The sequence below is a fragment of the Carcharhinus amblyrhynchos genome, chromosome 33 (genome assembly GCF_965287045.1).
Source record: "Carcharhinus amblyrhynchos chromosome 33, sCarAmb.v2.hapA, whole genome shotgun sequence".
Taxonomy (NCBI): Eukaryota; Metazoa; Chordata; class Chondrichthyes; order Carcharhiniformes; family Carcharhinidae; genus Carcharhinus; species Carcharhinus amblyrhynchos.
The window spans coordinates 21,363,244-21,390,863 of record NC_137356.1 but is presented as its reverse complement, the minus strand read 5'-3'; the positions used below and the strand labels follow the sequence as shown (position 1 = coordinate 21,390,863).

At 47.5% G+C, this 27,620-nt stretch overlaps 1 protein-coding gene across 1 annotated transcript; it reads right to left on the bottom strand.

The window, feature by feature from the left end:
* Window positions 1-8,959: 8,959 nt before the first annotated feature.
* LOC145360941 (ferritin heavy chain B-like) lies at window positions 8,960-16,499 on the bottom strand. The gene is made up of 4 exons (XM_080216447.1): window positions 16,362-16,499; window positions 10,582-10,728; window positions 9,949-10,070; window positions 8,960-9,119 (listed from the first exon to the last, which is right to left on the bottom strand). Exons 1-4 carry the CDS (start codon window positions 16,497-16,499, stop codon window positions 8,960-8,962), a joined length of 567 nt encoding a protein of 188 aa, XP_080072573.1.
* Window positions 16,500-27,620: the final 11,121 nt, after the last annotated feature.

Here is a 27,620-nt window from a genome sequence, read left to right as displayed (position 1 = left end):
GAAAGTGCACAAATGTGGAAACAGTACGGGTTCACAGTCCAGTTCAGCGCTGGGGCATCAAACTCTCCTCCTCCCCACACTCCATTGAGACAGAGCTTGTCCAGGCAACAGCTTTGCCGAGGCAGATTGTTCAGGGGAGATTAAAGTTGGCATTATTGGAAGAAGAACATAGAAATCTCAGCATCCTTGCCAACAGAGCCACATCAGGCAACATCCATGGACAACTTATCCAATTACTGTGTGAGAAATGATAGGGTATTTCGCTACACTTGCAGACTAACTCAGAAACGTGGAGGTGAAACGTGCTACTTCTAGATGCGGTGCCCCGTGTGATGATGCACGCACAAGCCCAGTCCCATTTCCCAGCACTTCCTGCATTGTGTTGGATACAATGGTGTTTGCAGTGTTCCTCTAAATGCTTCTTAAGTGTTGTGAAGGGGAGAGGGAGGGGGCCGGGTAAGATGCTGTGTCGGCAAATCCGTGCAAATTCAGTGGTCTCCTCCTGCACGGCAGGGATTTGATGTTCAACTCTTTGTCTGCATATTTATCACAACTCTGTCACATTGCTGCTCTACATCTGAAAATGTGTGCAGAATAAAGACTTGGAAATGCAAATAAAGTCTTGAAAACATAACTGAGCAAATAGCAACATGCAGTTTTACATCAGGCATTGTGTCCAAATGATGTGTTAAACTATCAAAGCTTGCTATGTCCTGGTACAGCAAGCATCAGAATTTTATTCCGTGTCCTGACTTGGGAATATACTGCTGTTCCTTCATGGTTTCCGAGTAAAAGTCCGTGGAGTCTGGGATTGCTGGCGTTCCGATATCACAAAATATAGCAGCAGAGCAAAAGCTGCTTCATCTGCACTGTCCCAAGAGCAAGAACGATTGGGCAATAAATGCTGAACACACAGATGCCCACGCCAATTCAGTAAAAGAATGAAACATCTGGCAAAGTGAGGAGGTGATCGTGTAACAAACAGAATTAGGCAGATATGTTTCAGTGTGACACATGGAGACAGATACATAGAACACACTGAACATGGCAAATTGCAATTTAGCTCACAAAATCTCTGTCAATCCAATATGTTAACCATAAATACTGGTTATATGGAAGAGCGTACATAACTGTAGGAGATTAAGTGATCAATGATTATTACTTTTACAGAACATTCGTTATTTTATTGAGACTTTATCTAATGTCAGCTGAGTCTGTGGGCATCTGGATTAAAATGTCGCCCAGCGGGAACTTTTCCAATAAGTTCATACTTCATGTTTCTTCACCATCAACAGCACTAATTCAGCATATGTTACTTACCAGGACCATCAATGAGCTGAGAGAGTGAAAGGAATCTGGAAGTACAGAGGAGAAATGCCACAGTTAAACATGATGCATGGAGTTAACAGCGACACTTACAGGGAACGCCAAGAGCAGCGATGATGGGATAATATATCTTCTGCACTTCCCAGAGTGTGAATAGCACACGGATGGTTATTGAGAATTCCCGAAGCATGTTTGGACTTTGGCAGCAGAGAGTGAACCAGTCAGCACTCGAGGTTACTGAGGCATTGTGGAAGGACATTGAAAGAAGCCTCACATTTATGCCTCACAATTCGGTTACGTTCACCTTAGTGATGGGAAGAGATAGGCATGAACCTCGGGTCAGCAATTTTAGCTGGGGTAAGGGCGATTATGAGGCTATCAGGAGTGAATTAGGAAGCATAGATTGGATTAGGGGACTACAGGGACTGGGAACGTCTGAAATGTGGAGTTTTTTCAAGGAGCAGCTACTGCGAGTCCTTGATAGGTATGTCCCTGTCAGGCATGGTGGATTTGGTAGATCTAGGGAACCGTGGTGCACTAAAAGAGTTGAGTCGATGGTTAAAAAGAAAAAGGAGGCTTATGTTCGGATGAGATTGGAGGGCTCAGATAGTGCACTAGAAAGCTTTAGATTGGCTAGGAGGGAGTTGAAGAGTGAGTTGAGAAGGGCTAAAAGAGGACATGAGAAGACTTTGGCTGATAGGATTAAGGAGAATCCTAAGGCGTTCTATAAGTATGTCAAGAACAGAAGGTTGGTCAGGGCAAGATTAGGGCCAGTTACAGACAGCAGGGGGAAGTTGTGTGTGGAACCGGAGGAGATTGGAGAAGTATTGAACCAATATTTCTCTTCGGTGTTCACGCAGGGGGACATGAATATAGCTGAGGAGGACATTGGGTTGCAGGGGTGTAAAATAGACAGTATTACGGTTGATAAAGGGGATGTGCTGGAAATTCTTGAGGGGCTGAAAATAGATAAGTCCCCTGGTCCGGATGGGATCTACCCTAGGATTCTCTGGGAGGCTAGAGAGGTGATTGCAGAGCCTCTGGCTCAGATCTTCAGGTCGTCATTGGTCTCTGGTGTAGTCCCAGAGGATTGGAGGATAGCGAATGTTGTCCCATTGTTTAAGAAGGGGAACAGAGACTTTGCCGGGAATTATAGACCGGTGAGTCTTACTTCTGTTGTGGGCAAGGTTTTAGAAAAAATTATTAGGGATAGGATTTATAGTTATTTGGAGTGTAATGAATTGATTAGAAATAGTCAGCATGGTTTTGTAGCGGGTAGGTCGTGCCTTACTAACCTTATTGAGTTTTTTGAGAAGGTGACCAAAGAGGTGGATGGGGGCAAGGCAGTTGACGTGGTATACATGGATTTTAGTAAGGCGTTCGATAAGGTTCACCATGGTAGGCTTCTGCAGAAAATGCAGATGTATGGGATTGTGGGTAATCTAGGAAGTTGGATCAGGAATTGGCTATCAGATAGGAGACAGAGGGTGGTGGTGGATGGTAAATATTCATCATGGAGTACAGTTACGAGTGGTGTGCCTCAGGGATCTGTTTTGGGGCCACTGTTGTTTGTAATTTTTATTAATGATCTGGATGAGGGTATAGTTGGGTGGATTAGTAAATTTGCTGATGACACCAAAATTGGAGGTGTGGTAGATTGTGAGGAAGGGTGTCATAGTCTGCAGGGAGACTTAGATAGGTTGCAGAGCTGGGCCGAGAGGTGGCGGATGGAATTTAATGCGGAGAAGTGTGAGGTAATTCACTTTGGTAGGAGCAACAGATGTGTCGAGTATAGGGCTAACGGGAGGACTTTGAATAGTGTGGATGAACAGAGGGATCTAGGTGTGTGTGTACATAGATCCCTGAAAGTTGGGAATCAAGTAGATAAGGTAGTTAAGAAGGCGTACGGTGTCTTGGCGTTTATTGGTAGGGGGATTGAATTTAGGAGTCGCAGTGTAATGTTGCAACTGTACACTACTCTAGTGCGGCCGCACTTGGAGTACTGTGTGCAGTTCTGGTCCCCGCATTACAAGAAGGATGTGGAGGCGTTGGAGAGGGTGCAGAGGAGGTTTACTAGGATGTTGCCTGGTATGGTGGGGAGGTCCTATGAGGAGAGACTGAGGGATTTAGGGTTGTTTTCGTTGGAAAGAAGGCGGCTAAGAGGGGATCTTATTGAAACATATAAGATGATTAGAGGTTTAGATAGGGTGGATAGTGATAGCCTTTTTCCTCGGATGGAGAAAGCTAGCACGAGGGGGCATGGCTTTAAATTAAGGGGGGGTAGCTACAGGACGGATGTCAGGGGTAGGTTCTTTACCCAGCGGGTGGTGAGGGATTGGAATGCCCTGCCTGCTGCAGTTGTAAATGCGTCTAGTTTGGGGCGTTTAAGAGATCTCTGGATAGGTTTATGGACGAAAAGGGATTGGTATAGGCTAGTGGGTCATTGTTTTTGTAACTGGTCGGCGCAACATCGTGGGCCGAAGGGCCTGTTCTGCGCTGTAATGTTCTATGTTCTATGTTCTATGTTCTATGTGGGAGTGGAATCCACAGAGAGGAGTTTCTCTGGGGATTAAAATTACTGACAATGAATAAACAAACACAATGTTTTCAATATTTCAATTCTAACCCTCTGAGATTTCCAAAAATGCAGCTAAGCAGACACTGGACGGACAGAAAGGGAAAGCGTTCAACAAATAACAACAACCAAAGAACAAAGAATTTACAGGGCAGGAACAGCCCTTTGGCCCTCCAAGCCTGTACCGACCATGCTGCCCGACTGAACTCAAACCCTCTCCCCTTCCGCAGATCATATCCTCTATTCCCATTCTATTCATGGATTTTTCAAGACGCCCCTTAAAACTCACTGTTGTATCTGCTTCCATTCCTTCCCCCAGCAATGGGTTCCAGGCATCCACCACCATCTGTGTCAAAAATCTGCCTCGTATATCTCCTTTAAACCTTGCCCCTGGCACCTTAAACCTCTGCTTCCTCGTAAGTGACTCTTGCACCCAGGGAAAAAGCTTCTTACTGTCCACCTTGTCCATGCCTCACAATCTTGTTGTTCATCCATCAGGACCTCGACACCATTAGTCATTTTGAGGCTGGTTGCGGTGTGCCCGAAGATGACTGATCAGGGCCAATTCGGGTACGGAATGTCCTGGCACATATTGGGCAGATTTGTGTGGGCACTGTAGTTGTTGCGCTGGTGGCTCTGGATTTGTGCAACTGGTGTTTAAGTTGTGCTTCAGCACTGCACCTTGCTTCATAAGCTTGACAGCCTTTGTGGGTGAGGCAGCAGCAGGTAGGGCGGTTTTGTGCCAGTCTTTCCCAGGTGGTCGTGTTTATGTCAAGCGACTTCAGGGAGGACTTTAGTGTGTTTTTGTAATGTTTCCTCTGCCCTCCATGCGAGCGTCTTCCAGCAGACAGTTCCCCAAAAAGGAGCTGCTTGGATCTGCGCTCGTCCAGCAAATGGATGATGTTAGATCGAGTGGGCGGACACGATCACTCCGGACGGCCTCAGCTGGGATCTTGGGTTCATGCTGCACTATCTGTAACCCCCATTACTTGCCTGGGTTTGCAAAACATAGAATAGAACATCGAACATGGAACATTCCAGCGCAGTACAGGCCCTTCGGCCCTCGATGTTGCGCCGACCAGTGGAACCAATCTAATGACCCTCTAACCTAAACTATTCCAATGTTATCCATATGCCTATCCACTGACCATTCGAACACCCTTAAAGTTGGCGAGTCCACAACTGCTGCAGGCAGGGCATTCCACACCCTTACTACCCTCTCAGTAAAGAACCTCCCTCTGACATCCATCCTATAATTACCACCCCTTAATTTAAAGCTATGTCCCCTCGTGTTTGCCATCTCCATCCGAGGAAAAAGGCTCTCACTGTCCACCCTATCCAATCCTCTGATCATCTTGTATGTCTCAATCAGGTCACCTCGTAACCTTCTTCTCTCCAATGAAAATAACCTCAAGTCCCTCAGCCTTTCCACATAAGACATTCAAAACCTCAATTACTGTCCTGTCTGGAGACATTACACATCTCTTTAACCTGGGATACATGCTCTTTCCACTCATGTTGTCGGCCTCTTTAAGACTTGAACAGCAGGTTAGTTGTAAAGATTCTCATTCTAATCAGTAATCTGTAAACTGTCGGTGCTGATATCTGCTCTGTCTGAGGCCAGAACCCTCCATTCACCTGACAAAGGGGCAAACCCTGAAAGTTTGTGAGTTTACTAACAAATAAATCAGTTTGACTTAAAGCTGGTGTTGTCAGACTTCTCACTGTGTTTACCCCAGTCCAACGCCGGCATCTCCACATCATCAGGATTTGTTGCCCGGGGCTCACTGGGCCATTTCAGAGGGTGGTTCAGAGTCAGCCACATTGCTGTGGGTCTGGAGTCACAGGTCAGCCAGACTGGGTACAAATGGCTGTCAGGAAGACTTTAATCACAACATCATTCATCTTGAAGGGTGAAGAACAGTCTGGAAGAATTGGTGTTTTTAAGAGACTTTGTTTCTGAAAGGATCAATGCAGGACTCTCAAACTGGATTTTCCCTCTGCTTTAAAGAGAGATGGAGTGATTGTTCTGCGGAAGTCAGTGATCTTTCACAGTTGAAAGCTGGAAGTGAATACATCCTGCTCCAGAGTTGCTCAAGTGGAACGTTCTGGAATGTTCCTCCAGGCCAGCTGGAAAGCAAATCCAGGGTTTATTGATTCCATCCCAGGTCAGCACTGAGAGACCCACCCTGTGTAACCCAGACTCCATTTCAAGGACTCCCCTCTGTTGAATCCTACAATGGTGCAGGAGGCCATTCATCGCCTGGTGTTTGCACCAACGCAAACAATATCACTCAAGGTCCTCACCCCATGTTTACAATGGCCAATCCTCCCAACCTGCATATCTTGCTGTTGAACCCTGACTTGTACCTCTGGGGGCACGGTGGTTAGCACTGCTGCTTCACAGCTCCAGGGACCTGGGTTCGATTCCCGGCTCGGGTCACTGTTGCTGTGGAGTTTGCACATTCTCCCGGTGTCCGCATGGGTTTCCTCTGGATACTCCGGCTTCCACCCACAGTCCAAAAATGTCCGGGTTAGGTGCATTTGGCTATGCTAAATTGCTCCTTAGTGTCCTGGAATGTGTGGGTCAGAGGGATTAGTGGTATAAATATATGGGATTATGGGAATAGGGCCTATTTGGGATTGTTTTGGTGCAGACCCGATGGGCTGAATGGCCCCCTTCTGTACTGTAGGGAATCTATGTTTATTTCTCTGGTGCATCTGTAAAAATTGGAGAGCCCTGTATGGAGATCCCAAATTTCCTTAGCTTCCTGAGAAAGTAGAGGTGTTGGTGGGCTTTCTTAATTGTAATGTTGGCATGGAGGGTCCAGGACAAGTTGTTGTCGATCCGAACACTTAGAAACTTGAAGCTCTCGACCATTTCCACTTCATTACCTGTGATTTGGACAGGAGCGTGACCTCCATGATGGAATTATTCTGGAATAAGAGTCTCATTAACAAGACCATCTATTGGCCTCCCCTACTTTGTCCTTGAAGTGCTGGAGATATGCCCTGCTGTATTAGATGGAGAGAAGGGACGTGGAACAGTGAAGGGAGCTCTGGCATTTTAGCCCAGGGACAATGAAGGAATGTGGAGGTTGATCAGAACGAACAGTCTCTCTCTGTGCTGGATATTAAGGTTCAGAAATACCTCCTGAAATGTTTGTTGGCTGCAGACAATAGTTAACCCGTCCAGCAGAAAGGTGGGACTGAGATCAGGCTGTACCTATTGAATGATACCTCACTATTAACCTGCCCCAAACAGGAAGATGTGATTGCCATGACCCCACCTGCTGAATAACATTGCCCTGACCCTGAAGCGGTGACTGCCCAATTTAAAAACATATTCCATGGCATGTGGCTGGCACAAATTGCCCCATTTCACACAGCAGTAAAAAAAAGTCAACGACATTGCTGGACTCACACACCGGCCAGAGCAGCTCCAGGTGGCAGATTTCCTTTGTGAAAGGATGGATTTTTACAATGAAAGTTATTGTCATTATTTGTACTCGCTTAAATTCTTGGGTGGCACAGTGGTCAGCACTGCTGCCTCAGCACCAGAGACTTGGGTTCAATTCCCAGCTTGGGTGCCTGTGTGGCGTCTGCACATTCTCCCCATGTCTGCACGGGTTTCCTTTGGGTGTTCCAATTTCCTCCCGCAGTCTGAAAGACGTGCTGGTTAGGTGCATTGGCCGTGCTAAATTCTCCCTCGGTGTAGCCGAGCAGGCTCCAGCGTGCGGCGACTAGGGGATTTTCACAGTAACTTCATTGCAGTGTTAATGTAAGCCTACTTGTGATACAATTTGATGTGAGTTTAAATTCACACAAGCCATCATAGGATTTGAACCCACGCTGCCAAAGCATTAACAAGAGTAGGGATTGCTGGATCAGTGAAATTACAATGTGTAGATATTCATTACCATCTTATCTGTTGGTGTGTGTACTGGTGACAATATCTCATGCTCCAATGACCACATTGTAATGAGCCTCTTGGTCAGATAGATTGTGACTATTAAACACTTGAAACCCAGGCATTTGGTACAGAAAGAATGCACCTTACTGATCATAAAAATGGGTAAGCGAGCCTATATGGCAATAGGTAGGTTCAGAGTGTGGGGAAATATGTATACAAACAGAATGAATTGTAAACAGGACATGTATATTGTAGACTGTGGTAGAGGTAAGAAAGCAGCTTACTATTTAGATGGCAAGAGATCACCAAATTCTAGTGCAGGTGATGTGAGTGTCTATGAATCTTGATGTTAGCACCTTGCTGTTTACTGTAACAGGAATAGAATAGTAAGCGCAGGCACCTAAACTGTTTGGCTCCATCAAGGATTGAAATTTGAGTCCATGGGTTATTTCACTTGGTTCATTCCTTTGAAGGGCTGGTTTCAGAGGTGAACCCAGTACCCATGGGAGTTTAGAAGAGGCAGTCTTAGTGAGACACAAGATCCCTGGAAAACCTGGGAATCTTTCCAGGAGCCAATCCTTTGTGAAGACTAGAAGGAATGGTTTTAGAATCTGGTGGATATGAAACCCAGCCAAGCTGCTGGAGCAAGTGTATACACCCACCCAGGAAAGCAATAGTGAATAGTGTACAGTCTGAGGTAGCATTTTCACTGAGCCCAGGTTTATCCCAGCCAGGAACAGGGACAATCCAACAACCATAAGGTATCACAACCTCAGATTCAGGAGTAGTCCATTTGTTGTGCGAATCAGTTTAGTAAAAGGCTGCACTGAGCTGTTAATGTTAACAGTTCTTTCCACATTCATAACAGGAGCAATGTTAAATATTGCAAAAGAGAATGTCTACACTGGAATCATAGACCCCCCCATGTTGGATGGCTAGCTAGCACAACTGAGTCACTGTCACCCCAGCATAGACTCTAATTAGAGAGAACATTAGGAGGTTCAATTCAATAGCTTCTATTTTTCACAGCTGTGATGACAATTGCTGCAACGGGTTACCATTAAAGTGAAAAAACCAAAGCCTCATGGATGAGAGGATGTGATACAGGCTGCAGGATCTGTCCTGTAAATGGGGTCTGTGTAAATTCAGTCACTCTCCCCCAGGGTGAGCCTGTCAAACAGGTACTCTCCCAGGCCATTCTCCAGGGCTCCCAGTCTCTTCAGGTCGGTGATGTGATCTCCAAGCTTCTTGATCATCTTCACTTGTTCATCCAAGTACTGAGCATCCAGGAAGTCACACAGATGCAAGTAGGAAAGTAAAAGATTTCCTTCAGATTATTGAATCTGCCTCCCTCCAGCTTTCCCTAGAGCCTGAGGCAGCTCGTATCAGTACCCCAAAGAGATTAAGGGTGTTGACCCCTGGGGCAATGCTAGAATTGATAATTAGACCCTGCAGTTTAAGAATCAGAAATTCACTGCCCAATTTGAATCTGCTTTATGCACTGGCAGCGGATAAGATCACAATTAGGTCCCATCAATTTTATACTTGCCCAAAATCGGTCTTTGCCTTCCTGATCGCCCTGCCAGAGAGAGGGCTTATATGCCCCAATACTTCAGGGGAAGTCTCATCCAGGTCAGTTTCAATCACTGCAACACAGATAGCAGCATTGTCAGGGGATCCGGTTCGTCACATCTGCACACAGGTACAACTTCAGATAGGAGTATTCCCTCCCCTATTCTGGCTAAAATTATCCAGAGTCAACCAATTAGAACAACTTCTGATGATTTACCAACCATCTTTACTGAGAAAGAGAATGGTTACAGTGTGGGAGACCATTCAGCCCATCGTGTCTTCCCCTTGTATTGGTTTCTATCAGGCCTCAATTGATAGGGTCTTCACACTTCCAAACCATTCGATAAAATGGAAAGGTTCACCACATTTTAACCAAAGATGTGAGGGTTAGATTGACAGACCATTCTAAAATTGCCCCTTTGTGTCCTGAGATGTGTAGGTTAGAGGGATTAGTGGGTAAAATATGTCAGGATATGGGGGTAGGATTGTGGTTGATGCAGACTCGATGGGCCAAAGGGCCTCTTTCTGCACTGTAGGGTTCTATGATTGTAAACTTACATGAGGGTCAGTGTTCCCAGAGGAGAGTTTGTGCAGATCCAGCAGACTCTGGTTCACATTCTTCTCCAGCTGCAGAGCTCTCTGCATTGCCTCCAGACCATTGCTCCACTTATCCTGCTCTGGCTTCTGGAAGACAGGGAGAAATCCCATCAGGAAATAGGGTGAGTGGATTAACAAGAATTAGTTCCCCCAGTTTACTAGTGCAATTAAGTGGATGGTATTTGGACTTTATTCACAACACAGCTTTAGGATCAAGAATTCAAAAGTGCTCCTGATATTTTTGCCAATGACAGTAACACTTGTCTTAGCGGCACCACCCCAAACACCTCACTATCGAGAAGTGAATGTGTAGTGATAGCTCCAGTTGTTGGATTGATCCATCCTTGTCCCACCCTCCAGCTTTGGAGCTTCAAGAGCTTTGTCAGGGTCGAGTTTGAAGCATTGCAACCATTCCCATTGCTATATTTGATCTGTCTGTCTGTGGCTCCAGTTTCTGCTGGATTAACACAATGACTTGTAATTCCATGCACTAAATTAGCCAGAACTTTCCTGAATGTTTTATTCATGCAATGTTTATTAATCCTCAAGACAAAGGTCAGGCCAAACAAGGCTGGTTCATTAAAAGGAAAGATCCGACCTTGACATTCTCCAGGATGACTCTGCCTCCACGTTTATTCTGGAATTCCATCAGTTTCTCAGTGTGTTCCCGTTCCTCATGGGACTGCTCCTTGAAGAGCTCAGCAAAGTGACTCAGGGCAACATCATCTCGGTCAAAGTAACAGAACTGAGGGGAGAGACAAGGATTTAAGAGGGTCGGGTAGATCAGAGAATCCCAGTGGAGACCATTCAGCCCATCAAGTCTGCACTGATCACAATCCCACCCAGGCCCTATCCACATAACCCCTTGCATTTATCCCACCCATTCACTGATAATTGAAAAAAAAGGACCAACATATTGATCAGTTACTCACTCAATCTCTTGTTTCGAGCAGTGACACAGGAGAGGGGTATTTTGGCCTATCAGGACTGCACCAGCTCTCCCTAAACAGGCATTAACTTTAGCACCACTCCCCTGTACAGGGGAGTCCACTCAAGTCATATCATCCAATGTCTTCTTGAACAGCTCAATTGAACCTGGCTCCACCACACTGCCAGGTAGAACATTCTAGAGCCAAACCACCCAATACATCACATTCTGCTTCACTTCAGAATGTGTACCCCCGAGTTCTCAATCCATTTACAAACAGGAATATTTTCTCCCCGTCTCCTGCCCAGTTCCTTGATGATTTGGGAGCATCCCCAAAGTTCTCTCTTTCCAAGAAAAGCAGTCCCAAACTATTCCTGCAACTAAAGATTCTCATCCCTGGAATGATTCTTGGAAACTTTTTCCACACTCCCCAATTTTGATGAGGGGATTGGGGCTTAAGGAACATTTTCCTTACAAATTGATTTGCCTCAGTGGGTTATATTAAAACCCTCTGCAAGAGTTAAACAAGGGCCCTTCACAGTTAGAAGACTTGCATGAATGAGGAGCAATATTTCTTTCAAACTGCATTTGAGTTTTCAGAAGGAAGTGTTGGAAGATAACAGTTCCCTTTCAGACATTTAACATTTCTCCCTGTTCAGGGAGAATTTATTGCCACTGCTCCTATTGGTGGTGGTCTTTTGGGTGGGTCAAACCAAGTAAACTAACTTAAATTACGTTCGGACAAAGAAAAAGGGGGCAGCTCCCCAAAAGGAGGGGGAACGGCCCGAACAGAAACAAAAGGTACAAAGGAAACTTAAAACACGTCAAATCAAAATGTGATTATCGGGGTCTATAAGGCACCTCAGCCCCTGCGGTGCCCAACGGGCACGGAAGGCCTCGACAGTGCCCGTGGACACCGCGTGCTCCCTCTCCAGGGACACCCGGCCGCGAACGTAGCCGCGGTTGAGGGGCAGGCAGTCGGGACGGACGGCCCCGTCGATCGCCCGCTGCCTGGACCTGCCGATGGCGCGTTTCGCCAGGCCCAGGAGCAGGTTCACGAGGAGGTCGGCGTCCCGACCCTCCCCTCTCCGCACCGGGTGTCCGTAGATCAGGAGCGTGGGACTGAAATGCAAACAGAACATCAATAAAAGGTTCTTCAGAAAATCAAAAAGGGAGTGCAATCTATAACACAAAACGTAGACGTGGTCCACGGACTCCACAAGGCCACAGAAAGAGCAGTCTCGGGAGCCCGTGAGCCAGTGAATCCTACTGTTGCACGGCACCGCCGCGTGCAGCACCCTCCACCCCAGGTCCCCGAGGTCATTGGGGGAGATCCCTCCGTAGAGGGACCTCCATCGGGGACCTCCGCCACCCGGCGGCAACAAGGCCCGCCAAGGTGTGTCCGGGCGACGGGCGAGGGAGTGGTAGTGGAAGGTGTGCAGCAGCAGCCCGTACAGGAAACGCCTCCGCGCGCTGGAAAAGGGCACGGAGGACATTCCCGCGAGGCGGCTCGCGCTGTGGGGCACCTGACCCGGGGAGGGGGGTCTCGGCTTCGGGCCAATGTGGAATTCCGTCCGAACAGGGGAACGCTCGGACGGGATCCCACCGCACGCCCGAGCCGCCTCGAGCTGGCGTGTGCTTTCGGGGCCCAGCACGACCGTCCTAAGGTCTTGGATGGCTTTGGCCGCGCGCCGGACGGACACCCCCGCGCGCTCAGCCAGCACGCCAGGGTTCATCCAGCCCGCTCCTCCGCCGTCCAGCACGTCCCCGATCCTGGTCACCCCGGCCTCCACAGCCTCCCTCTCCGTCAGCCACCTGAAGTTATACGGCTGGAGGTGCAAACTGGTCAAGGTGAGTGAGGGGACATTGACCCACTTTTCACTTTCCAACAGATTGTCCCACATTAAACTCTGCTGCCATCATGTCACTCACCTACTTCATCCTTCAATGTCTGCTTCCCACTTGCTGCTTCCACTGGCACCAACTACGATACAATCAGTAAAGATACACGACGATACCTCCTCCATGATCATCCACAACACAGGTCCCCCACATGGCTGTGTCCTCAGCCCCTTACTAGACTCCTTATACACCTATGGCTGTGAGGCCAAATTCCCCTCCAACTCCATTTTTCAGTTTGCTGATGGCACCACCGTAGTGGGTCAGATCTCAAACAATGATGAGATAGGACAGAAATCAGATCGAGAATCTGGTGAACTGGTGCAATGACAATAATCTCTCCCTCAGTGTCAACAAAACAAAGGAGATCATCAACGACTTCAGGAAGCATAATGGAGGTCATGCCCCTGTCTATATCACCGGGGATGAACTGGAAATGGACGACAGCATCAAATTTCTCGATGGCCACATCACCAACAACCTGTCCTGGTCCCTCCGTGCCAACACCATCGTTCAGAAAACCCACCAATGCCTCGACTTTCTCAGGTGACTGAGGAAATGTGGCACGTCCTCTACAACTGTCACCAACTTTTACAGAGGTACCACAAAGAACATTCTTTCTGGTTGTATCACAGCTTGGTATGGCTCCTACTCTGTCCAAGACCGCAAAAACTTACAAAGGGTCGTGAACGTAGACCAATCCATCACACAAACCAGTCTCCTATCCATTCACTCTGTCTACACTTCCGGCTATCTTGGAAAAGCAGCCAGCATAATAAAGGACATGTACAACTCAGGCATGCTCTCTTCTAACTTTTTGCATCGCGATACAGATACAAAATTTTAAGGTCACATACCAACTGGCCTAAGAACAGCTTCTTCCCTGCTGCCATCAGGCTTTTGAACCGACCTACCTCACAAGTTGATCTTTCTCTATACCCTATCTATGACGGTAACATTACATTCTGGCTATCTCCTTTCTTTCTGAATGAACTGTGTGCTTTGTCTGTATAGCATGAAAGAAACAATGCTTTTCACTGTAAACCAATACATGTGACAATAAGAAATCAAATCAAAATCTTCTGACCCCATCGTGGTTTCTCATTGAACACACCCCTCGCCTCTGCGAAACCCATGGATGGGATTCACTATCGACAGAACGATAAGAACCCACTAGCCCAAGTGACCAGAAAATCCCACCCAACGTTAAACAATTGATTGGAGTTGTTTGAAGAAGTAAAATGTGCCGTGAATAAAGGGGAACCAGTGGATGTACGCTACTTAGGTTTCCTGAAGGTATTTAATAAAGTGCCACATCAAAGACTATGGTGAAAAATAAAAGTTCCGGGTGTGGAACGGACCGGGGAAATGTTCCATTTTACTCTGGGAGAAAAAGTGTTGGATTGGAACGAAGAACAATACAGGAACAAGCCCTTTGGCCCACCGAGTCTGCAGCAATTAGTCATTCTTATTTAGACCATGACTTGTTTCCCATGTGCAGTTTCTATCTCTCTGTTCACCTCCCGTTCATGTGTCTATCAAGATACGCCTTGAATGTTGCTAATGTGCCTGATTCCACCACCTTCTCCAGCAGCGAGTTCCAGGCACCCATCATTCTCTGTGTGAAAAACTTCCTCTGCATATCTTCTCGAAACTTCACCCCCTCACCTCGGACTTGTGCCCTCTTGTAGTTGATTCTTCCACCCTTGGAAAAAGCCTCTGACTATCCACCCAATCTCTGCTTCTCATGATTTTGCTGACCTCTGTCAGGTCCCCCCTCAGCCTCAGTTTTTCCAGAGAAAACACCTGAGTTAATTCCATCTTTCCTCATACCTTCAAACCATCCAGGGGTGACTGAACCTGTTTGTTTAGTGACTGTAATTAATGTCACTCCCCATGGATACTAAATGTGTCACTCGGGGGCTCCCTCTTCTAATAATAAGGGAATCATTTCAGTGAGAATCACTTCAACCACCCCCAGCAGTAACAGGGAGCAGTGACTCTACAGAGCGGGAGAGGAGAGATCGGAATCTGGGAATAATGAATTGAAATGTTACAACAATGGATCAGAATCTGGGAATAAAGGATCGGAATATTACAACAATGGATCGGAGTTTAACTGATGGACTTAACTATCTTGTTTTGGAGGCTTATTGGATGACATTAACTTGGCGAATTTATGGGCTAATTTTCGTGATTCAAGCAGGTTATTACCCTGTCCTCGCTATTGTTGGTATCCCGGGTAAGTCTCTAACTCCAGCTGCCTCACTCTTGTTTTTGTTTAAGTTTTGAGAAGACTGAAGCTGTTGACTTCAGTTGCAATCACAAATTTGGAAACATTCCTCTGCTCACCACTTGCACAGGAAACTCCAGCTGAGATTAAAATATAAAGCATGGTTTAATTTTCCACAAACATACGAGGGAGAGGTTTCACAACATTCACCTCTTCTTACACTCACACAATCAATGGGGGATCGGGAAAGAGAAAGCGGGTTCAGGACACAGCCAGAGTGAAATACAAGGACGGGTTTTGTACGTGTCCAGAGTCGGGAATCGTGAGTCAATAGGAATGTTCCTTCTGAGGGGAGGTTGAGTGGTTGTTGAATTCTTTGTCTTCCATCCTCCATGACGGAAGAAGGTACATAGAATGAGTAAGTCTGTAGGTCTGAGTTCCAATATTCCAGCAGTCAGCAGGTTTGAAAAGGGTTGGAGTTCCCTCTGCTGCCACCAGCTTGGTGATAGACAGCACAGGCCATTGCCTGGAGTTCTGCTCATATTTCAGATAAGACAGGAATTGCTGGAATTCAGTTCCAACAAACAACACAACAGCATCTTTCAGAGGTGGTCATTTGATGTAGCTGCTCAATGTTGGACGCAGGGTGACTGGAATCTTGAGGTTTAATTGAGTCAGGAGTTCTTTGCTGTCGGAGACACTGGTCACGAGTCAGTAAACAGGCTCTCTTTTCCAAACCGGTTGGAGTCACGAATGTTGTGGCCATTTGCACCATTCTGGGAGATTGCGACCTGTGAAGAATTGTCTATGTTTGAAGGTGCTTGGATCAGGCTGAGTGTCCGTGTAGCCATCGTTATGTTGAAACTCAGGCAAGGCATCAGGTGACCAGCTGCAGATTCTTTTTTCAGGTTGGCTAAAGTCTGTTTTGAAAAGAACTGAAAAAATTGTCTTTATAAAATATCCCAGCTGATGAATAAATATCTGTACAGATAGTTTCTGTCACACCTCAACCGTGACAGGAAGCAACACTTGAATCAAACTGTGAGTGTCCAGACCATCGAGCTGTGGACTTCCCTCCCTGCACCTCTCTACTGCTCAACCTCACTTCACCATTTGAAAAATCACTCCTTAACACCCAACTATTTTACCCAACCAAAAATACATTTCAAAACCTCAATGTCCTGAATGAATCTGATCGGCTTGCTTGCGCAATGATGGACAATTTTCCTATTTATTCCCTATCCACACAGTGAACTCAGTGATGATCGGGGTCCTAGCTCAGGGGAAGTGCGGTCTCTCCAAATGTGTAACGCGTTACCTCGTGGCCATGGCGACGGCAGATCTCCTGGTAATCATCTTGGATGTGGTATTGAGACAGATTCCAATTGTTTTTTGGGAACAGTTTACTTTCCTGTACGATGTCCCAGTGTGTCATATCCACGGTGTGCTGCTTCATGCAGCCACTGACTGTTCCGTCTGGTTCACTGTCGCGTTCACCTTTGATCGATTTGTGGCTATTTGTGGTGAGAATCTGAGAAAGAAATATTGCACCGAGAAAATGGCGGCTGTGGCCCTGGGAACCGTGAGTGTGCTGAGCTGTTTAAAGAACACGATGTGGTATTTTATATACACCGGTCGGTATTTGCTGTTCAACTCCCCCTTCTTTTGTTTTGTACCGGAGTCTGTTCGGTTTTCTGACGTCTGGGTTTCGATCGAATTCCTCCACCACATTCTGACCCCATTTGTACCATTTGTCCTGATTCTGCTGTTCAACCTTTTCACTGTGAAGCACATTTTAGTGAGCAACAGAGCTCGCAAGAGACTGTGAAATCACAGCGTTGGGGAGAGTCCCGGAGATCCAGAGATGGAGAAGCGAAGGAAATCCATCATTTTGCTCTTTAGTCTCTCAGCAAATTTCATCCTGTTATGGGCAACATTTATGGTATATTCCATATGGTACCGCATGTGGTTGTTGCGATATCGATCTGTAGACATGCATGGAATTGTTCTTGAATTTGGTTTCATGCTGCAGCTCCTGAGCTGCTGCACAAACACTTGTATTTACGCGGTCGTTCAGGCTAAGTTCAGAGAGCAGTTGATGAGTGTGTTTAAATATCCCTTTATTACAATTGTGCGATTATTGAATGATGAAAAGAAGTGATTCCCTGAGATTAAGAATGTTTGCTCAATAGCACAATATTGGTTTGAATTTATTTGGACCATCAGGAAAAGGAATGTGGCTGACGGGATGACATAATCGGACAGGAACTGAAATCACCCTTTCCTGATGGTGGGATGCGTTTATTGGATTACCTTAGCGGCAGTTCAGTGGCAGACGGTACTCACGGTGTCTGCTGATGGGAAAATCATTTCCGTACTTCTGAATCTCATGCACATTCATTAAATTACAACTTTCCCACAATAAGTCTGACCATCAAGGTGAGGTCAGCAGCAAACAACAACTCATGCTGCTCAGCTTAGGGTAAAGCTGAGCAGCACCAGGTGAAGTGGTCAGTTTAGATAAGTGGCGGGTGGGGGTCTCTGAGGCAAAGAGGGAGGGGTGAGGAGAATGTTCACTGAAATGGTCTTGTTCTTGTTGGTAAGAGTCATAAAGGTTTACAGCATGGAAGCAGGCCCTTTGGCCCAACTTCTTCATGCTGTCCCAACTTTTACTATTAAGCTAATTCTAAATGCCCCCGTTTGGCCATGTCCCTCGATACCAAACTTACCCGTATAACTATCTAAATGCTTTTTAAAAGACAAAATTGTACCCACCAATTTATTAAGATCCCGTTGGAATCCTGGATAGCCTTATTTACTGTCCACTATGCCACTAAGCTTGGTGTCATCTGCAAACTTACTAACCATGTCTCCTAAATTCTCATCCAAATCATTCATATAAATGACAAATAGCAGTGGTCCCAGCACCGATCCCTGAGGCACACCGCTGGTCACGGGTCTCCAGTTTCAAAAACAACCTCTACAACCACCTGCTGTCTTCTGTTTCAATCCAATTTTGGATCCAATTGGCTACCTTCCCCTGGACCCTGTGAGATTTTACCTTCTGCAGCAACCCACCATGCGGGACCTTGTCAAAGGCCTTGCAAAAGTGCGTTTAGACAATGTTTTATGAGTGGGGAAGGGCAATAAACTGATTGGTGGGCGGTTTGAGGGTAAAGGAGTCAGAATGCAGACGTTGTCTGGCCGATAGGACGGGAGCGTCCTGTCAGATAACGGGTCCTTAATGTCTAAGGGGGGACAGTTATGCCACAAAGGGAAGGTCCACACTCAGAGGGAGAGCTGCAGCTTAACAGAGGGCAGGCTAACAGTGTCTGAGGGTGAATTGAGGGATGTACATTTCAAAACGGGGCTTTGTAATGAGGAGAGGAAGTCCCAGGTGAAGACACAGAGGAGACACACTCAGACACTGAGGATGATGGTGAGGATTCTGAGGAAGAGGCCAGGAATGTCCCAGAGGTGTGAGGCTCATGGAGAGATGTGCCTGGGAGGTCAGACACCATTTGATTTGATCTGATTTTGTGCAGGAATGAGACACAGAATGAGGATCCCATCAGCAGGAAACCACTGAGATGCCAGGATGGTCGCCACCTCCACCAGCCTCGTCCCTGCCACCCCCACAACAATTTTTAAAGCCACATCCTCTTCCAGCCAGAAGGGCAAAGCAGACGTTTACCCCCCACAGCTGTGGGTGAATAAGTGTGCAATGCTTCAACAGCCAGACCAACTTTGTGCCTCTTCACACCTTCATTCTCTTTTCCTCACATTACATCTTGATGTGACATCAGTGTCTGAGAGAGAGGCGGCTGCTGTCTTTGACTCCATCTTGTCTGTGATAACTTTAACTTTGTCTACTGACCGCTGTTCTCCATCACTTCCTCCTCATCTGGCCCCAGGACCTCCACATCTGGCACAGCTGCAGCTGTCCGGCCCCATCCATCCATATGTCCGCCCCTCGATCCCTCCCTCCCTCTCCTCCTCCCTCCCACCTTCTCTCCTTCACTCTCTCTCTCATTCACACACACACACACACAAACACACACACACACACACACACACACACACACACACACACACACCCCTCTGCTTCAGGATAATGGGGACATTTATTGACACATTAAGTCACACCCAATCCCCTTGTGTCTCTGCATCCACTGGCCACATACTGGGCTGTGAATTGGGGCTCGTTCCCCAATCATTTTCTCAAGCAGAACCCTCACAGGGTTTGGCTTCAGTGCCGTGTGTTTCTGAGGTTGATGACACATTCAGCCCAGCAGTCAGTCCCTCTTTCACTCACACAGTCTCATTGCTTGATGTCCATATTGGAGAGTGTTGCTGCGATGCCATCCTGCCACTTTTCCTGGCGGAGTGAAGGGGCTCCTTCACCCCCTTGTGCCTCTGGATGCTGGAACCTGGGTGGTCCGCACACCCACTCAGCTCCCCCACTTCCCCCCACTCCCGTCATCTCTGTCCAGGCTCCCTTGCTCAGGCTGGAGGGGTTTTGGTGACACATCGCTGGAGAGAAGCAACTCCTGGTGTTCCAGGAAATTCAGGAGAAGGCTCAGGGAGACATCAGGAATCTATCGAGCCAGTCCCTGTGTAAACCCTGACTGTGCAGGGGAGAGAGGTCCCAGAATTGAGGGCAGGGGGAGTGAGGAGGGTGTCCCAGGGGGTGAAGGGACTGGGGGAGGGGAGTGAGGGGGTGTCCCAGGGGGTGAAGGGACTGGGGGAGGGGAGTGAGGGGTAGTCCCAGGGGGTGAAGGGACTGGGGGAGGGGAGTGAGGGGGTGTCCCAGGGGGTGAAGGGACTGGGGGAGGGGAGTGAGGGGGTGTCCCAGGGGGTGAAGGGACTGGGGGAGGAGAGTGAGGGCGTGTCCCAGGGGGTGAAGGGACTGGGGGAGGGGAGTGAGGGGGTGTCCCAGGGGGTGAAGGGACTGGGGGAGGGGAGTGAGGGTGTGTCCCAGGGGGTGACACTATCTCTGCAGGGCACTGAGGCCAGCATCGCAAGGACGGCGAGCTTGGCGCAGGACGGGCGCTCCATGGCAGCAGATGTCCGCACCGTGGCTCAGGTCATGAGGTCCGTCTCCAGGGTGGAGGACGTGGGGACCCACAAGTGTCAGCACCAGGGGATGGTGGGGTCTGACTCCAGCTGCCCCTCCCTCCCCTGAGAGCCTGAAGGGAAGAGGATCAGCAGGAGTCCAGCCCGGGACCCTCCTGCTGGATTAACTCCCACCCAGAGCCCTCGGCTGAGCTTTAGTAAGGCCCCCTGACCTTTCCCCCCTGCCCCCTGACCCACCCTTCATTGAATAGAATAAAGTGACGTTAGATAACTTATATCGTTGTACTATATATAATGTACCACATGTATAATCTCAGAAAGTTATATCAATCAATTCCAGCCCTTTTATTCATTTATTTTTCAAAGAACAAAGAGAACAAAGAACAACACAGCAACGGGAAACAGGCCCTTCGGCCCAACGAGCCCGTGCCGCCATTTTAACATTGTGAGTCCCCATAGACCCTTGTCTATGCTTACGGCACTCCACATTGGAAACCAGATTGAGGGGAGACAAATTTGGGGACAATTTGTGACACCAATCAGCCTAACAGCACATCTTTGGGGTGTGGGAGGAAACCGGAGCACCCGGAGAAAACCCACGCAAGCACGGGGAGAATGTGCAAACTCCCACAGACACCGGCCCAAATCCATGTGTCTGCACAGCAATCAGTGACAGTCAGCATGGTTTTGTAGCAGGTAGGTCGTGCCTTACTAACCTTATTGAGTTCTTTGAGAAAGTGACCAAAGAGGTGGATGGGGGTAAGGCAGTGGACGTGGTGTATATGGATTTTAGTAAGGCGTTTGATAAGGTTCACCATGGTAGGCTTCTGCAGAAAATGCAGATGTATGGGATTGGGGGTAATCTAGGGAATTGGATCAGGAATTGGCTAGCGGATAGGAGACAGAGGGTGGTGGTTGATGGTGAACAATCGTCATGGAGTTCGGTTACGAGTGGTGTGCCTCAGGGATCTGTTTTGGGGCCACTGCTGTTTGTAATTTTTATTAATGATCTGGATGAGGGTATAGTTGGGTGGATTAGTAAGTTTGCTGATGACACCAAAGTTGGAGGTGTGGTAGATTGTGAGGAAGGGTGTCATAGTTTGCAGGGTGACTTAGACAGGTTGCAGAGCTGGGCCGCGAGGTGGCGGATGGAGTTTAATGCGGAGAAGTGTGAGGTAATTCATTTCGGTAGGAGTAACAGATGTGTTGAGTATAGGGCTAACGGGAGGACTTTGAATAGTGTGGAGGAGCAGAGGGATCTAGGTGTATGTGTACATAGATCCCTGAAAGTTGGGAATCAAGTAGATAAGGTTGTTAAGAAGGCATACGGTGTCTTGGCGTTTATTGGTAGGGGGATTGAATTTAGGAGTCGCAGCGTCATGTTGCAACTGTACACAACTCTGGTGCGGCCGCACTTGGAGGACTGTGTGCAGTTCTGGTCCCCACATTATAGGAAGGATGTGGAGGCTTTGGAGAGGGTGCAGAGGAGGTTTACCAGGATGTTGCCTGGTATGGAGGGGAGGTCCTATGAGGAGAGACTGAGGAATTTGGGGTTGTTTTCGCTGGAAAGAAGGAGGCTAAGAGGAGACCTTATTGAAACATATAAGATGATTAGAGGTTTAGATAGGGTGGATAGTGATAGCCTTTTTCCCCGGATGGAGAAAGCTAGCACGAGGGGGCATGGCTTTAAATTAAGGGGTGGTAGTTATAGGACGGATGTCAGGGGTAGGTTCTTTACCCAGAGAGTGGTGAGGGATTGGAATGCCCTGCCTGCTGCGGTTGTAAATGCACCTAGTTTGGGGGCGTTTAAGAGATCCGTGGATAGGTTTATGGACGAAAAGGGATTGGTTTAGATTAGTGTGTCAGTGTTTTTTTTTAAAAACTGGTCGGCGCAACATCATGGGCCGAAGGGCCTGTTCTGCGCTGTAATGTTCTATGTTCTATGTTTGTCACTGAGCTGTCGTCTTGCCCAGTATCTGGTCCAGTTTAGGCACACACTAACGACATGAAGCACTAGGCCAATCTCGAACAACCAAGAGCAGCCCCAGTACGACCCATCGCGTGTATGCCCCTCGTTGGACAACAAGGCGGACCGACTTAAAACCTGTGAATGAAAAGAGAAAAAACATTATTATCATCCCATATCCTTTTCCATTACCAGGGTCGTCCCACTGTTTATGAACTTTATTTAAAACAATCGCCTCTATCCTCCCATCTCCAACCCACTCATGTGCCTGTCTAAGTTACTCTTAAACAACTCCAGCGTGCCTGCCTCCACCACCTTGCTTGGCAGAGCATTCCATACCCCCACTACCCTCTGTGTGAAAAACCTCCCTCTAATATCTGTGTTATACCTCTCCCCCCTCACCCTAAGCCCGTGGCCCCTCGTACTGTGTGTCTGTAACATAGGAAATAGCTTACCTCTGTTTACTCTATCTACACCCTTCATAATCTTATATTACTCGATTAGATCCCCCCTCAGTCACCGTCTTTCAAGGGAAAACAGTCCCAATTTGCTCAATCTTTCCTCATAACCCAGTCCTTCCATACCAGGCAACATCGTGGTAAACCTCCTCTGCACTCTCTCCAGAGTCTCCACGTCCTTCCGGTAGTAAGGCGACCAGAACTGGACACAGTACTCCAAATGCGGCCTAACCAACGTTCCGTACAACTGCAACATTAGACTCCAGCTCTTATATTCTATACCCCTTCCTATAAAGGCTAACATACCATACACTTTCTTCATAACCTTCTCCACTTGTACTGCCACCTTCAAAGACTTGTGCACTTGCACCCCCAGGTCTCGCTGCGTTTCTATATTCCTTATGGGCTTCCCCTTTATCATGTAACTCCCCCCTACATTATTCCAGCCAAAATGCATCACCTCACATTTATCTGGATTAAACTCCATTTGCCATGTATCTGCCCAATATACCAGCCTATCAATAACCCGCTGTATTGCCAGACACTGTTCCTCACTGCTGGCCAATCCAGCCATCTTGGTGTCATCAGCAAATTTGCTGATCACACCACCTACCCACTCTTCCAAGTCATTTATATACACTACAAAGAGAAGAGGTCCCAGTACTGAGCCCTGCAGCACACCACTAGTGACAGACCTCCAGCTAGAAAAGGACCCTTCCACTACTACTCTCTGTCTCCTCTTTGCAAGCAAGTTCTCAACCCATCTAGATACCTGACCACATATCCCATGAGCCTTAATCTTTTCTACCAACCTACCATGAGGGACTTTGTCAAGCGCCTTACTGAAATCCATATAGACGACATCAACGGCTTGTCCTTCGTCGACCGTTTTTGTCACCTCTTCAAAAAATTCGACCAGATTCGTAAGGCAAGACTTCCCCTTTACAAAGCCATGCTGCGTATCCTTAATCAGATCGCAACGCTCCAAGTGCTCATACATCCTATCCCTTAGAATCCTCTCCATCAACTTGCCTACCACTGACGTTAAACTCACTGGCCTATAGTTACCCGAGCTATCCCTCCTACCCTTTTTAAACAACGGTACCACGTTCACTATCCTCCAGTCCTCTGGGACCTCACCTGTGTCCAAAGAAGGGACAAAGATTTGCGTCAGAGGCCCAGCAATCTCATCCCTCGCCTCCCTAAGCAGCCTAGGATAAATGCCATCGGGCCCCGGACATTTATCAGTTTTAATGCTACCTAAAAGCCCTAACACTTCTTCCCTCGTAATTGATAGTTCCTTCAATTGGTCTACAGCTCCCTCGATGACCGTACCAGACATCAAGCCCCTCTCCTTCGTGAATACCGACGCAAAGTATTCATTCAGGACCTCCCCCATTCCCTCAGACTCCAAGCACAATTCCCCCCATCTGTCCCTGAGAGGACCGATTTTACCCCTCGCCACCCTTTTGTTCCTAACATAGGAGTAAAACGCCTTTGGAGTTTCCTTAATCCTACCTGCCAAAGCCCCCTTTCTGCCCTCCTAACTCCCCTTTTGAGATCCCTCCTACTCTCTCTGTATTCCTCCAACGCTCTCAGTTCCCAGCTGCTTAGACCTGACATATGCCTCTTGTTTCTTCCTAACCAGGTCTTCTATATCTCGAATAATCCACGGCTCTCTAATCCTACCTTTCCCATCCTTCCTCCTAACCAGCACATGCCTTTCTTGGACCCATTGCAGTTTTCCCTTGAAAGACTCAGTCTCAGTTGACAGTCTGTGTGGAGTTTGCACATTCTCCTACAGGCCAAAGGTGTGCGGTTTGGGTCGGCTGGCCACACTGAATTGCCTCTTAGCCCCCGACCCTAACAGGGTAAATATGCAAGGTTTTGTGGTTCGGGCCTGAGTGGGATTGTCAGTGCAAGCTTGATGGGCTGAATGTGAGGTAATGCATTTTGGAAGGTCTAAAACAGATTAGAAATATACAGTAAATGGCAGAACCCTTCAGAGTATTGATAGACAAAGGGATCTGGGTGTCTGGGTAGACAGGTCACTGAAAGTGGCAATGCAGGTGGAGAAGGTAGTCAAGAAGGCATACGGCATGCTTGCCTTCATCGGCCGGGGCACTGAGTTTAAAAATTGGCAAGTCATGTTGCAGCTTTATAGAACCTTAGTGATTCCGCATTTGGAATATAGAGTTCAATCCTGGTCACCACGCTACCAGAAGGATGTGGAAGCTTTGGAGAGGTTGTAGAAAAGATTTACCAGGATGTTGTCTGGTATGGAGGGCATCAGTTATGAGAATATGGAATTTGAAGACAGTTTGTTTGTTCCCACAGGAATGACGGAGGTTCAGGGGTGACCTGATAGAAGTCGACACTGTCAGCCGACAAGGCCTGTGGAGGATCATGTCAATGTTTGGCTGTCCCCCCAGATTCATTCAGATGGAATGCCAGTTCCATGATGGTACGATGGCCAGAGCACTGGACGGCAGAGAAACTTTGAAGGCTTTCCCAGTCACCAATGGTGTCAAACACCCAGACTGTTCAGCATGATGTTTACTGCCATGCTGAATGATGTATTCCAGGACAGTGTTGCTGGAATCAGCCTCAAGTACAGAGTGGATGGGAAACTCTTCAACCTGAGGAGACTTCAAGCCATTACCAAAGTGAAGGAGACTGTTCTGAGACACTTCCTCTTTGCCGATGACTGCGCCCTGTTTACTGGCTCAGAGCCAGAGATACAAGTCAGTATGGACAAATTTTCCACAGCTCGTGACAACTTTGGACTCACCATCAACATTAAAAAGACTGAAGTCATGCACCAGCCTGCTCCTCATGTACCGTACACAGAACCCATAATCACAATCAAAGGACAGAAACTACAGGCGGTGGACCAGTTCACTGATCTTAGCAGCACCCTCTCCCAAGCAGTGACTATTGATACAGAAGTTAACTGCAGAATAGCAAAGGCAAGTTCTGCTTTCGGTAGACTGCGCTCCACTGTATGGGAACGTCGAGGAATCAGCTCACAAACAAAACTGAAGGTCTACAGCACTGCGGTACTCACTACCCTCCTGTATGCCTGTGAAATGTGGACTGTCTATCGAAGGCATGCAAGACAGCTCAATCATTTCCACATGACTTGTCTTCGCAGAATATTACACATTAGATGGCAAGACAAAGTACCAGACACTGAAGTTCTCTCTGGAGCAAGTCTACCATCAGTCCACACACGGCTGATGAGAGCACAGACCCGGTGGGCAGGTCATGTCATTGTTATCGGACAATAAATTTTCTGAAATTGGGTACACAATATGGAAGCAGAGTAAAGTTGCACTCAGAGCCTCCCCACTAAAGGTCACAAGGGAACAGACACAGACTCGCAGGCAAGGACATGCTTTTAGAATGCAAATGAGGGCTTGCACACAAAGGGAACCGGACAGGATGGCACCTACAGGATGTTAATTAAAAAGTACATCCCCATCCAACCAAATCAGCACCTCTGCTCTAATCAAGCAACCCTCTATGGAGAAACCTAAGGATTAGCATAACTAAGGAAGCATCCCTGGCCCCACAAACTTCCTGAGATCAGTCAAACACCCATTGTTCAAACCCCGGAGATTCTAGACTATTAATAAACCCATCAGACAGAAACCATTAACACACACTTAAAAACATCGTTACAATACTTGAAGACATCGAAACAGGATGGTCAGAGTCGAATACTGGAAACAAAACATTAGTATTTGAATTGTACAATGTATTGAAGTTCAGGTATAACTGTAACCCATTGCGGCGGGTCTTTAGAGTGCTTTCGGGACAGTTCGGTCTGTCTGTCCTGACTGCACCTCCGTCGACGTTAAAATAAAGCTGTCCCACTGTTGAACCTGACCCTGAGTCCGGAGTGATCGTGTCCGCCCACTCGCGCTAACATCATCCATTTGCTGGACGAGCGCATATCCAAGCAGCTCCTTTTTGGGGAACTCTCTGCTGGAAGACGCTCGCATGGAGGGCAGAAGAAACATTACAAAAACACACTAAAGTCCTCCCTGAAGTCGCTGGACATAAACACGACCACCTGGGAAAGACTGGCACAAAACCGCCCTACCTGCTGCTGCCTCACCCACAAAGGCTGTCAAGCTTATGAAGCAAGGTGCAGTGCTGAAGCACAACTTAAACACCAGTTGCACAAATCCAGAGCCACCAGCGCAACAACTACAGTGCCCACACAAATCTGCCCAATATGTGCCAGGACATTCCGTACCCGAATTGGCCCTGATCAGTCATCTTCGGACACACCGCAACCAGCCTCAAAATGACTCATGGTGTCGAGGTCCTGATGGATGAACAACAAGATTGTGAGGCATGGACAAGGTGGACAGTAAGAAGCTTTTTCCCTGGGTGCAAGAGTCACTTACGAGGAAGCAGAGGTTTAAGGTGCCAGGGGCAAGGTTTAAAGGAGATATACGAGGCAGATTTTTGACACAGATGGTGGTGGATGCCTGGAACCCATTGCTGGGGGAAGGAATGGAAGCAGATACAACAGTGAGTTTTAAGGGGCGTCTTGAAAAATCCATGAATAGAATGGGAATAGAGGATATGATCTGCGGAAGGGGAGAGGGTTTGAGTTCAGTCGGGCAGCATGGTCGGTACAGGCTTGGAGGGCCAAAGGGCTGTTCCTGCCCTGTAAATTCTTTATTCTTTGGTTGTTGTTATTTGTTGAACGCTTTCCCTTTCTGTCCGTCCAGTGTCTGCTTAGCTGCGTTTTTGAAAATCTCAGAGGGTTTGAATTGAAATATTGAAAACATTGTGTTTGTTTATTCATTGTCAGTAATTTTAATCCCCAGAGAAACTCCTCTCTGTGGATTCCACTCCCACATAAATGTGAGGCTTCTTTCAATGTCCTTCCACAATGCCTCAGTAACCTCGAGTGCTGACTGGTTCACTCTCTGCTGCCAAAGTCCAAACATGCTTCGGGAATTCTCAATAACCTTCCGTGTGCTAGTCACACTCTGGGAAGTGCAGAAGATATATTATCCCATCATCGCTGCTCTTGGCGTTCCCTGTAAGTGTCGCT

Coding starts and splice junctions, on each gene's coding strand:
- LOC145360941 (XM_080216447.1), bottom strand. CDS start 16,499: ATGAAGCAGCACACCGTGGATATGACACACTGGGACATCGTACAGGAA. Junction 10,729..16,361: donor GCCGTCGCCATGGCCACGAG/GTAACGCGTTAC, acceptor CTCTCCCCTCAG/TTCTGTTACTTTGACCGAGA. Junction 9,120..9,948: donor TCCTCTGGGAACACTGACCC/TCATGTAAGTTT, acceptor ACTTTCCTACTT/GCATCTGTGTGACTTCCTGG.